The sequence below is a fragment of the Asterias rubens genome, chromosome 6 (assembly GCF_902459465.1).
Source record: "Asterias rubens chromosome 6, eAstRub1.3, whole genome shotgun sequence".
NCBI lineage: Eukaryota > Metazoa > Echinodermata > Asteroidea > Forcipulatida > Asteriidae > Asterias > Asterias rubens.
This window is the reverse complement of record NC_047067.1, coordinates 14,688,120-14,701,969: the sequence shown is the minus strand read 5'-3', so window position 1 is coordinate 14,701,969 and position 13,850 is coordinate 14,688,120. Positions and strand designations below refer to the sequence as shown.

At 38.5% G+C, this 13,850-nt stretch overlaps 2 protein-coding genes across 2 annotated transcripts; one reads left to right on the top strand and one right to left on the bottom strand.

Annotated features, from left to right (window-relative positions):
* Positions 1 to 335: 335 nt before the first annotated feature.
* Positions 336 to 3,097, bottom strand: LOC117291658 (alpha-(1,3)-fucosyltransferase 6-like). The gene is made up of 2 exons (XM_033773500.1): positions 2,930 to 3,097; positions 336 to 1,867 (listed from the first exon to the last, which is right to left on the bottom strand). Exons 1-2 carry the CDS (start codon positions 2,945 to 2,947, stop codon positions 485 to 487), a joined length of 1,401 nt encoding a protein of 466 aa, XP_033629391.1. The 5' UTR covers positions 2,948 to 3,097; the 3' UTR covers positions 336 to 484.
* Positions 3,098 to 4,272: 1,175 nt separating this feature from the next.
* LOC117291659 lies at positions 4,273 to 11,009 on the top strand. The gene is made up of 8 exons (XM_033773501.1): positions 4,273 to 4,279; positions 5,568 to 5,643; positions 6,566 to 6,922; positions 8,288 to 8,341; positions 8,453 to 8,506; positions 8,916 to 9,077; positions 9,769 to 9,885; positions 10,231 to 11,009. Exons 2-8 carry the CDS (start codon positions 5,607 to 5,609, stop codon positions 10,683 to 10,685), a joined length of 1,236 nt encoding a protein of 411 aa, XP_033629392.1. The 5' UTR covers positions 4,273 to 4,279; positions 5,568 to 5,606; the 3' UTR covers positions 10,686 to 11,009.
* Positions 11,010 to 13,850: the final 2,841 nt, after the last annotated feature.

Genomic DNA, 13,850 nt, shown 5'->3' with positions numbered 1-13,850 from the left:
CGTAGGTTTTGAGAGATATGAGGTTATTTCTCACTCAAAAAATAAAAGACTTCTGAAGCCTTTTATCATGCAACTGAAAGCAAACCAAGTAATGCAAAAAGGTTTTTTTAAATCATTTTTTCTCTTGCAAATTCGATGACCAACTTAGCTTTTTGAGAAAGGAAAAATCTTCTCACTCAAATTAATTGAATATGAAAAAGACTTCAGGCCTGGAGCCTTTTCAGGCATCTGAAAACACACACAATTGTACACAAGGGTGTTTTATCTTTCATTATACTGACTTACAATTATGATGACCAATTGAGCCCTAATTTTCACAAACTTATGCATTATGTTGAGATACACCAAGTTAGAATAATGGTCTTTGACAATTTTACCAAACTTGTCTTGTGCCTCAGTAGTTTAAGCAAAACAGTAAAACAAAAAAAGCCATGGTCACTAAAAACACATCGGATATAATACATTGTTGATCAGTTTTTGAAACTCAGGGTGCACGACTGAGCACTTCAGATGAAATATTTGGTTTAAAAACGTCTAATTTCCATGGTTTCCATGAAGGGTACTTCTTGATTTGTATTTCTTTTACAAATGTTTTGTAAGGAATATGTGGGTTTGGTCGAGTCTCTCTGCAGTTGTTATACCAAGGCGAATTCTTGATTGTTTTAATGGACTGCGTGGTCCCGTTAAAAAGATGGGGTACAATGTTGCAAAGTGTCGGTAGAGTAACTGGAAAATATGGGGTCACCGCACCCTTTGTCTTCCACTCAAAATACTTCAGATACATATCGTCGTTTTGGTCCAGAAGTTTGATGTAGTCTGCAAGGTCTTCCAGAGTGGAAAAGTCACTGACGTGAATGAAGGAATTTGGTGGGGCTAGTTTCTCGAAATCTGCTTTGGGTGCGCCGTAGACTACTGGCACGACGTCGTACATGAGAGAATTTGTCCAGAACTTCTCTGTGATGTACTCCCGGCATTCGCTGTTAGCTAGCGCAAGGTGGAACTTGAAGCTCTTGAATAATTGGTTGCAGCGGTGGGATCGCATTGGAAGGCAAGTGAGATTGCCACAATGTCCGTAAGCACGAACAGGTAAAAGTTCTCTTAGCTGCTCCATGAATGGAAACCTTGGCCATGTCACTTGGGCACAGTTGCTGGCGATCCAAACAATCAGATCCTTCTTTTGCGTCAGATCAAGTACTGCTTTTCCATGATTTGCAGCTGGTACGCCTTCTCTGTAGTAACCGAATGGAATTGGAATTTCAGAATCCCGTCTATACGTCATCATGACGTGATATTTGAGCTTTTCCATGACCAGAGAGCCAGTCCAAGAACCCACTCTGTACGGAGTTTCGGTACTGTAGTAAAGCCATGTTTGGTTTTTTTTCGGTTGAAGTTGTACCAAAGCAGCACCATGCAAGCTGAAAATCTTCGGAAGCATCCCGAATATGATCGCGTCCTTGCCTTCAAATTGTTTTACATCACTAGTCAATGTATACTCGATGGTGGTGCCGTGTTTTGGACAATCAAAACGGCCAACCCAAAGACCCTGACTGTTTTGTCGAAACACAGATAAGATGTCATTGAGTTCAAACCACTCTTCCGTTCCCTCTTTGTCGCCGAAGATCAGGACTCGTTTGACGGGTGCTCCAGCGCCCGGAGCCGATACGAGTCCTCCTCCGGCGTTCGGAGCCGGCACGGGTCCTTCGGCGTTTGGAAACGGTACGACTCGGCTTCTGCCTTGCAAGAGAGTTGCCTTGTCGACGCTGTCGAGCTCCAAATCTGGATTTCCCTCGATGTGATTCGTCATGAGCCACAGGAGAGAGCCGGCAATCACGCCAAGAACCACCGCCATTTTCCGCCTCGGTATTATCTGCAATAAATTCATCGCAGGGAATCAAAACGCCACTCTTAAATCAACGGAAGCGAAGTTTGTTTAAAAGTTAACCCAGAAGTGTAGAGGAACTCTGGTGTCCACGTGGACACCCCCCAACATTTTTGTAAAAGCCATGGACGTGTGACGAGCACCCGTTTAAATGGATTTCATCTTTAACAAATATAAATTTATGTTCATAACAAAGAACTACACACGTCGTAAGCCATGTCATTGACGGTATATTTTATAGGTCCGGTTGGTTTCAAAAAGTACAAACACTTTACACCCTTATCACCCATGCACATAAAGGGCTATACCTCTATGTATGTGCAAACCAAGTCATCGAGGACTTCATGTTATGTAGGCCCACATCAAATTTAGTTTCATATCACACATCAAATAGTGTATTCATGCCATTCATAATGGCAGCTAAAAACCCATCGACATTCTTCTGTCCCCTTTAAACGCACTGGACACCGTTGGTAATTGTCATAGACCAACATATCACACATCGTGTATCCCAACATATGCATACAATAACAACCTGTGAAATTTTTGGCTCAATTGGTCATTGAAGTTGCAAGGGAATAAAGACAGAAAAAAACACCCTTGTTTCACAACTTTGTACGGTTTCAGATGCACAATAAAAGGCTTCAGTCTCGAAGTGTTTAATTAGAGTGAAACATTACCCCTTTTCTCAAAAACTACTTCAGAGGGACCGTTTCCCACAATGTTCTATAATATCAACAGCTCTCCATTGGCCTTGTTGATGTTTGGTGAGCACTGTAGGAGTTCACAGTTTGGTAAATTGGTTTGAGTGTCTACAGACAAAGTAGTGTAGATGTCCATCATTATCTCAAAATTGCGTATTTCTCGTTACCAAGTAAGTTATTATTATTATTTTGAGTAATTACCACTAGTGTCCATTGCCTGTAAACGCATTCTAGGAAATAGCAGGTGAGTTAAGAACCAACAAAGTGTGTTCCATGACCAGATAAACTTCTAAGCATGAAACAAAATGACAGTTATAATAAATTGTCGTTTATGAACATTTGTTACCTTTCTAAAACACCCCATCTCTCTTGTGGAACCAACTCGACCTCAGAGTCTCCACAGCGTTGAAAGATAACAACTTCAGTACTGCAGTGAAGACCGCTCACACACAACGGCCTTCCCAAAAGTCCTATATAAATACGTTATGGATTAAAGGTGTCACAGAAGATGTAACGAAAGAAAGTGTTTGGGCCATTGTTGTCTTTTATTATATTACGTAACTGCAAAGTATTTCAACACTGAACATTCTGTGTACATTGACAAGAGTGCATTTTGCTCCAGCCAGGCTCCTGTATACGGTGGCCATGTATGATGCACATGCCTACATCTTTACGGATTGTGAAGGGCAGGCACAGTGAAGGGATTACCCTGTTTCAGCCCCAATGAGCAGGTGGCAACGTGCCCCTGGTGGCAGTCGATTTGGTCGATTGTCCAAATGTAGCCCTCGCCTTGAAGTGGTCGTCTGGCCATGTGTAAAACATTGTGAGAAACAGCTCCCTCTGAAGTAACGTATTTTTGGAGAAATAGGAAATTTCTCACTCAAATATTAAAAGACTTCAGACCTGAAGCCTTTTATTAATAGGCATCTTAAATCACACACATTTTGTGCAACAATGGTATTTTTTCTTCTTCGTTATTCCTTTGCAATATCGATGACCATTGAGTCAAAGTTTTCACAGATTATTGTGTTTTGTATGCATATGTTTGGATAGTGAGAATACTGATTTTTGACAATTCAAAGATGTCCATTGCTTTTAAATTTGCACATAAACAATACAATTGTTACCCCTTTGCCACCCTCCACCAAAACGTTTTTTTTTCTTTTTTGTTTTCTTTTTCTTTTTATCGTCATGCCATTTTGTCCAATTATACCTACTTCGCCCCTCTGCCCCCCCCCCCCACACCCATCACCCCCTCTCTCTCCAAATATCCGATCACACGACAGTGACTTAATTGACAATCACCCGATGCTATAACAACATTTCCCTCAAGCTTCATATTAAAATCACTACTAGTGTTGACCGATCAATAAAAACGTTCAAATACTCATGACATTATTGCATTTAGAAAATGTGTACACACAACCGCCAAGTCAACAAATCCTACATCGTATTATTGGTTGGTAATTAACGGTGTGGGTTTCTATTCTCCCGATGGAGATATAAACATTCAAGAAAGTCCCCAATGGATGTATAAATGTCATGGAGACATGGATTTGGGTGTGCGCGTCCCGGGACACACAATCACTGACGTCATCGTTTGATGAATGTTGTAATTAAACTCCACACCACTCGCTGAAGGTACTGATTTCGTGCTGTAAACCTACTGGACAAGATGGCCAGAACCAACCGAATCGTAAGTAGCTTAACAATTTGATGTGGAATTTGATAGAAAATCTCTCACTAGTTTTAAACTCTCAATTGTATGGATTTTCTATGTAAGTTTACAAAAGTAAGCAACATTTTATTGTTATAGGTTGTTTTAAAGGGACTGGACACAAAGACCAATATTCTCACTGGTTGTACTATGGAGAATGCATACAATTACAAATCTGTGAACATTTGGACTCAATTGGGCATCGAAGTTGCATGAGAATAAAGAAGGAAAAAACACCAACGTTGCAAAAAATGCTTCGTCTTTTATTAATATTTGAGTGAGAAATTGACCTCTTTCTCAAGAACTGCGTCACTTCAGAGTAAGGGGAGCAATTGTCACGCATTATACTATCAATATCTCTCATTTGCTTGTAACCAAGAAAGTTGTCATGCTAAAAATTAGTTTGAGTAGTTACCAATAGTGTACACAGTACCTTTAAATAGTTACTTAGTAATTAAATAGTGGCTTAGGTGCACACACAATCGGCGCGTCGGTTGTGTGTGTTTCGTCGGTTGGGTTGTTTGGGAGACAAATTGTTTTAAGAGAAAATAGTGAGGTTATTGAAGTTCATGTTCCACATCCCAAAAGAAAAAACATTGACACTTAAAGACAGTGGACACTATTGGTAATTGTCGAAGATCAGTCTTCTCACTTGGTGTATCTCAACATATACATAAAATAACAAACCAGTGAAAATTTGATCTCGATTGGTCGTCGGAGTTGCAAAATAATTATGAAAGAAAAAAACACCCTTGTCATACGAAGTTGTGTGCTTTCAGATGGTTGACTTTGAGACCTCAAATTCTAAACTTGAGGTCTCGAAATCAAATTCGTGGAAAATTACTTCTGTCTCGAAAACTACGTCACTTCAGGGGGAGCCGTTTCTCACAATGTTTCATACTATCAACCTCTCCCCATTACTCGTTATCAAGTGAGGTTTAATGCTGATAATTATGTTGAGTAATTACCAATAGTGTCCACTGCCTTTAAGTACGATTACGGTAACAAATTTAGCCGAATATAAATTTCAATAGGCCTATTTCTCCTTAAATTCCTTATTTCTTAACTGTTTGTAATTTTCAAAATTGTGACCGAACTTTTTTTTTCTTTTTTGACAAATTCGGTCAAACAATATTAGGCGAATTTTAACAGGCCTAATTCTTTCTAAATTCCATATTCAATCTTTGTTTGTGATTTAGGAGTAAATTGAGCTTAATAATTATAGAAATTGTGACCGAACAATTATAGTTTTTGTCTTTTTGTGCAGTCTGTGTCCGTTGCTCTGACATGCGTATGGCTTATCACCATGGTTTCTTGTCACAGCAGTGAAGAGTCTTCATATCGTAAGTATGTTCTCTTTTTGGATGAGAGTAAAACATTCAAAAAAATCTCCCGTGTGTGAGAGTTCTAAGAGAATGCACAATGATTCTGTAGGTTACTACTTCTGTCTTAATTTAAATATAGAATCTGGACACTATTGGTAATTGTCAAAGACCAGTCTTCTCACTTGGTGATATCTCAACCTATGCAAAAACTGTAAAAGTTTAAACTCAATTGGTCGTCGAAGTTGCGAGATAATAATGGAAGAAAAAAAAACCTTGTCACATGACGTGGTGTGCTTTCAGGTGCTTGATTTTGGTATCTCAAAATCTAACTCTGAGGGTCTAAAAACCTAATTCTGAGGGCTCAAAATCGAATTGGTGGAAAATTCCTTCTTTCTCGAAAATAACGATGGCTCAGAGGGAGTCGTTTATCACAATATTGTAAACCACCAACAGCTTCCCATTACTCGTTACCAAGTAAGGTTTAGTGCTAACAATTATTTCTGAGTAATTACCAATAGTGTACAGTGCCTTTAAAGATCATAACACATAAACTTGTAGCAGTCTTGCCAACGTTTAGTGTTTTATGAGTATGACTATGACTAGTACGGTCTCTAACATCTTGATGCATAGAAAATTATACCACCATCATCTGCATGTCTTCCTCTTTATTATGATTGTCTTAACATGAAGGGATTATATGCGTCAAGATTAGCATTATACAAATGCATACTTACAATATTATTCTTATAGAGAATCAATGCTTTGTGGCAGCATCATATGTTCAGATATGCCTTGGATCTTTTGTCCACAAAACTCGGGAAAGGTACTGAGTAGACAATGCTAACGCACATTGGTGTAAGGGTAGAACCAAATTAGTAATTTTTATCCCCGGTGTTTATTACATCCATTAAAACATTATTTCCCTATTTTTCCCTATTAGAATATTCCACTTCCAACTCGAACTACGTCATTGTGACGTCCAAACAATCTTGGAGCGACGCAAGGGATGCCTGTGCAGCCACCGGCAGCCATCTTGTTTACGTCAGCTCAGCCGACGAGAACCAAGCACTGTCCGATGCTATTGTAGGGTTCGGTGCCTCGACCAGTGACTACTGGATGGGGCTCGTGGGAACTGGAGGCGATTCATGGCTATGGTTGGATGGGGTAGGCCCGGGGTACACCAACTGGCCGGACAGCGGGAAACGAGATGATGATGACTGTATTACTCTTCATGTATCAAGCCAGACGTGGAAAGCTCACAATTGTAACTCCAACAAGAAATATATTTGCGAGGAGGGTGAGTTACTGCACTGTATAAACGGGTGCCGGATCACAAGGGGGCCATTCTGGGTCGGGCTGATCCGGTTTAAAATGGGAATCAAACTGAAGACACCTATTCACACTTGCTTTCCCTTCCACTTGAGAATTCCCTCTTTTCCATCTTGACTGACGCATTTGAATTTAATGGTTTTACATCAGATTCATAAATGCTATTATTAATATTATTATTATTTTATTGTATCAGTTTGACCCATTTCTGGGTCAATGTTTAGACAGAGATACCGGGTCAAATCATGTGTCAGACCCCCTGCGTCCCAGGGTTGGTTCAATGCGGCCGTGGATTTTTCTTTGGAGTGTTGGAAATGTAAATTTCGGGTTGCAAAAGCACCCATATACAATAGGAATCGAGTAAATGCACTAAAAATACTTCATTTCTTTGTGTGGACACTATTATAGTCATGATGTCGTATTGTTTTAGGAAGAGAAAATGTAATCCTTTTCCCAGTTTAACGGTTCGTATTTTGTCTTTATTTTGTGAATAGTAATTCCATATTTACCTTTCTAATAAGACTCCCCTAACAGTTTCAATGTTTAGACGGAAGTATTTATGGAATTTGTTTGAAATGATCAAGTTAAAAATAAATTTTCTTGTTATTTCTTCACAACTAAAAACTGTAAGAATTGAACTCTCCCAAACCGAAAATAAAGGAAAACAATCACAGAACAAACCTCTACTATTTGTTTTGTTTGTTCTTGATTATAGAAATAATAACAACAACAACCACTCTTCCAACTACGATCAAAGTGCAAACTACTGAAAACGGCAAGCTCAGAATTAAACTGCACAAATATTTCCATAGCAAAGAACTACAAATGTCATGTCATTAGCCGTTCAAGATTTCATAAGGTCCGGTTAGTCCCGAAACTTACAAACAAATTTTGAATTGTCACCTTGCGCACCAAGTGAGCAAGAGGGCCACACGTGAGCAAATGGGTCACATGCATTGAGCAAGTGGGCCACATGTTGTTCTTTTAACGAGTTCCACAACTTGTTAGTGTATTCATGCATAGAGCAAGGATCGGTACGTCACTCATAATTGGCAGCTAACCCCATCAACTTTGAATAACGGTGAAAAAAAAGTCATAGAAAAAAGCCTCTCCTATTTGTTTTGTTTGATCTTGGTTTAGAATCAATGTTCAAACAACTGAAGTTATTTTCTTGTGATTAAAAAAAAGATTACGAATTGAATTTTACAAACTCTCCCAAATCGAAGATGAGTTGTCCCAATTCAACTTTGAACAACGGTGGAAGAACTGTTAAGAAATAAATCACATAGACTACTGACAACTCTACTGTGTTTGTGTTTTTTCTTTAAATTAGAAATAATAACAACCACTCTTGCAACTACGACCAAAGTGCAAACTACTGAAAACGGTAAGTTTAGAATTGAACTGCAAAAAACTTGGTGGTTCTCTTGTGTAACAACAATCAATAAATAACTCACAGAATTTTGTTTAACGATGTTTTGTTTGTTCTTAAATTTAGAAGTCATAACAACCACTCTTGCCACTACGCTCAATGTGAAAACTACTGAAAATGGTAAGCATAGAATTACACTGCAAACAACAGGGGTGTTTTAATTTAATCTCTATGTAAAAACCATAGAGCTATATAGCTATATGGTAAAAAACACCACAACGGCATTATTGCTAAAGACCGGTTCGGCAGGAGATTCTGTCCCCACGGAGTTTCTGTCCCCTCATACTTTGTACACTTCTTCTGATAGCGCCCTCTTTTGAGTCAACCTCCTCAAGCCCACGTTTAGTTCCCATAAGGAGGATAGAATCTCCGGCGGCAAGATTTCCCTGGGACACCGGCTTCGGCTTTCGATACATGGCTACAAGATGGCTGACAGAGCTGAAGTCGGAGTCTCATTGAAGAGCTCTCATATTATGACCACATAACAATGACCCTTATGACTGACAATATATTCCCTAATTGCTTATAGTGACAGCTCAATCAACAATTCTCGCAACGAAAATCATAACGGAGACACCCGCCGAGGATAACATTCAGACCATGCAGTCTACTACAGTTGTGCAACTTGTGGATACCCAGACGTCTTCACCAATCATGACAGTAACGTCAGAGGAAAACTTGATAACTGAAGGTGCGATGATTCACAGCAGGACGAAAATGTCAATAATTTGTGGGTGTTTCACTAAAAAAAAATTCAAACGAGCACTGTCAAAATAAAAAAAACCATGGAAATCAGGTAGATCTACTGTATGATAAATTTGTTTATCCAAAATTTGATTAAAAACAAGAAAGCTTTTATGAGTGCCAAAGATCTAAAAACAGTCAACTATTTTTTTTATTATCAACTAATGCTTATTTTGGTTTACAGAGTCCAGCATTCTTCCGAAGACAATCAAAGCATCTGATCAAAATGTTGAGTCGTTAACCAACATTTCTCTAAAGAGATAGTCATATTAAAACCTCTCTTATAGTGATACTTCAACCATGCACAATTTAAAATCTTATTTTGGTTTACACAAAGCGCTTACATAAATGATTTGGGTTGAACCAAATTGTTCGGTTTAATTTCGTCTGCCTGAAAACATAAAGACATCTCACCATTACTACATACATATTTTGTTTGACTTTCTTATAATACAGTAACATCGGGATTAAACATTACATAGTTGAACGCATGACGAGTGACAAAGCAGCACGTAATGTTCATTATACAATATTAAGGGCCTTGCCACACATGGCAGTTTTTTCCGGCAACTTGGAGGCAACCAACTACACTGTAGCATCATTTCAATTGACCTATTTGATTTTCAATTTAATTGCAGTTCTTGTAACTGAAGTCGTAACTGAAATGGGAGATGAGGTTATCCAGACACTACAACCTATTACACATTCTGACGATGAGCAGAGTACAACAACCGGAGGGCGCCCTTCCACAGAAGGTTGGTGTAATCATAGACTGGTCCGCTGTCTGTATGGATGGTAAAATTTGATTGCTAAAATGCCGTCGTTTGCTCAAGGGATTGTGGAAAGTGTTACAAGCTTTTCTATAGAGAAGTTATTTTAATTTTTCAACGAAATTGGAATGCATAGCTGGTTCGTATTGCATGATCTTAATATATTTTGTCATGGTAATCAAAAAGTGTACCGTTTGCTCGGGAAAAAAATTGTGTTTAAATGCGCGCAGATATTGTTTTAAAACTAAAACTATAAAACATCAGGCAATGTTATTAGAGCGGGTTTGGGCACAGTAATAATGTGATTCATTCTTCAACCGTTTTGTACAGCTCCCGTAACCGTCCCCATTACCGAAGATATAACCGAGACACCAGGGGAGGGTGGCGATTTCCAGACAGTGCAGCTTTCAACAACTCTGCACCATCTTGAGGATGACATCATGACCACGCCCTCAGGTGATGAAGAGGGGAGACTCTCAACCGAGAAGGATCACTTAACTACATCTCAGGGTAGTGAACCGTCTACATCTACACTAAGCATCTCTACGTGTAAGCGTAGAGAGAAGAACGTCTACCTACACACAGTAGGAAAGACATTTTCTGATCACGTGGTTTTCAAGACGATCAATAGATCTATGCTAAAATGTGCAGCCGCTTGCATCAGCGAAGCCTGTACGTGGTTCGTCGTCACACATAACAACGACTGTTTGCTGTCTAAAGAAGCTTCAGTCATAGAACAGCTACAGTCTGACGGCTCGGCTGCATTATATTACGTTGGAGGATGAAATGACAGCAAACTGAAGCTAGATTTTCACTGACCTTTTACTTTATATGCAAATGAGTAAAAGCACCACATGCGATCCTTGTGTAGTTTTCAGCCGGCCAATAGTTCAAGCATGTAACTGTAACTTCACCAAAGAAGAGGAAATTAAAATTGTCAATGATTTTTTTCAAATTTGAATGGTAAAACTGAGAATTAAAAAAGTGGAAATCAGCTGATCCGAGGCAAAGTTGCATGCCTGATAGTTGTGTAAAGAAATTTCGTTACAATTTTGTTGTTGTAAACAATTAACAAAAGGTAAAGTCTGTAATAGACCCTTCCCATGAAATATGTAAATTGCACATAGCGCCTGCGCACTAACATTTTGGTTGGCAAAATTATCGCGCTGTTTTATACACGGCTAATGGGTGCGTGACGCAGACGCGATTGCGCGTCTGCTTATTGCACAACTCTATGGCGTTTGCCAACAAACAGGGGGTGTACGCATGCGTGAATGTGATTAGCATATTTCACGGGAAGGGTCCATTAGTACAATACTGAATTGTTACATTGTAAGCATGTTTTAAGCGTTTTTGTTCTAGTCACTTACGAAAGTCTGGCGCAATAGTATAGACATAAATATAGAAATGCTTACTATCTGTGTTAAAATGGAAAATAGTAAAAAAAAAAAATCGACATTATCACTTTAAAGCGTATGAAACGTATCATTTAGTTTGGGAAATGTCCAATCCTAATTCAAATGCAAGGGTGGGCCGGGCATGGGGCACAGACATAATAAGGGGTCACGCCCCCCCCCCCCACACACACGTTACGTCACTGGTAACGGTTCATGCAAGTGCAACATGACAATAGGTATTGTATTAGTAACAGTTCAATACTCTGATATTGCGGTAAATATATACAAGGCCACAGGACTTCCGTTAAAACAATCAAACCTACTCTGAAAATATACTCCTGACCTGTCCTTGTTTAAGCAATGGTTCGCTATACTTGCTTAAAGGGAAGGTGTACGTTTGACTATCATTTCTTTAATTTAATGGCATTGAAAGTAAAGCAGCTTTTGACATTAAACATAATTTCACTTTGAAGTAATGTAATTTTGGAAAAACATAAACAGCTTTCATACCCCAAAATTTGAATATAAGAAACCATAAAGAAACGTTTCTGTTAGATACGTTTCAGATTGTGTATACCAATAACGGTGTGGACAATAACGGTGTGGACAATAACGGTGTGGACAATAACGGTGTGGACAATAACGGTGTGGACAATAACGGTGTGGACAATAACGGTGTGGACAATAAACGGTGTGGACAATAAACGGTGTGGACAATAACGGTGTGGACAATAACGGTGTGGACAATAACGGTGTGGACAATAACGGTGTGGACAATAACGGTGTGGACAATAACGGTGTGGACAATAACGGTGTGGACAATAACGGTGTGGACGTGACCGCTCGAGGAATATCGGCGATACCTCCAAAATGCAACCATCTTTCGAAATTAAATGTTAACAGGTTAGTCTTATCATGGAGGTAGACCTCCGTGGTGTCATTGAATATATCCGCATTTATATAGGATTTAAATAACCGAACAGTTTCAAACAAATTTAAAACTTTCCTTTTTGACTTGGCCGCAGTCACATTGGACATTGTTTTGTTCCGTTGTTATGCCTTTGAAAGGAGCAATAGCATTTCCGGCAATGCTTGCTCCGACAATACCGTTTGTGAATTCAGTACAATTCGCCAGTGATAATTATGATTTATTAGTCAACATTATGCCTAGAACTGTGCCAAACTTCACAAAGCCTGTCAGCACAAACACTTTTTAAGCACATTTATTGCTTAGCAGAATCTGGTTGCCAGCCAAAAAACCGAAACATTTATACTGTCCCACACATTTTTCAACACAATCTAACACACGATTTCTTAAAAATGTCCGCGAATCATCGTTCAGTTTTTGGTCTCATTTTGTTTTTATTAACTACGATACAAAATTAACATTAACTACATGTTATAATTTTTGTTAAAGCAAGAAATATAAATTAGTGATGTTGTAAATTTAAAAAAAGCAAAAGATATAAAAATAGTACATTGTATATTTACAGGAGTAGGTAGCAATGAAGGTAGGTTAAGTGTGTACCTTTCGTATACTTTAACATGTATCTGCCTTAAATTGATGACCTTGCCATTAAACACTTTGTCGACTGTGAATCTGTCGTTTTACACCCCCAACACCCCAGCAGATTGAAAACAACAAATATAAGTTAGTTGGTTCTTTTTTGTTCCCATAATACAGAAACACAACTTAAAGTTTCATAAAATAAATTGAATTGGGTTCTAAAAGCTACTTAGACTTACAGCAAATAACAATTACAAAGTAGTAACAACATAAGTAGCTTTGTTCGCAACAACACATCATTGTTCTAGCACAATACTCGCCGAAATGTTGATAGAAGTACAAACAAGATATTAAGTTACTTTCATTCGTGAAATTTTTGAAAAAATACGCATTTACAATCTTCAATTTAATGCGACGTAAATAGGCCTGCTTCAAATGCACGTAATTTACATGAACGTAAAGCCGTTGAGTGTTTCACAACGCAAAGTTTAACGTGCGCATTACGTGTAAAAGCACAGAATAACAACTGGTACGGGACCATACCGGAGATTAACTTACAAAGTCGAAATAACGAGCAAATTAGACGTCGTTACAAGTAGATAACACGTTGAAAAAAAAAAACTTTTTATATATTTTTTAAATACACTTCCGAATTAATGTCTTTGTATGTATTGCAATGCTTTGCATGTCACTGCGGGCTTTCGTATTAAGTTGAAACAATAATAGCATATATTATGAAAAGGCACATTACAACATTATCTCAATGTCTTTACAATGGAAACTAATTAGTATTTACATGCAATACCGAAATGTAATGCTTAAAAATGCTTATTACACGTTAAAGGCTTATATAGCACCATTACATTTTTTTCTAAACACAGTATCAACCTCTACCCTGGGGTAAGCCTACCCATTTATACCCCTGGTATAAAGAAGCAATGGTAGTAAAGTGTCTTGCTTATTAAAGGAACACGTTGCCTGGGATCGGACGAGTTGGTCTTTGAAAAGTGTTTGTAACCGTTTTTGTTAAAAAAATGCATATGGGT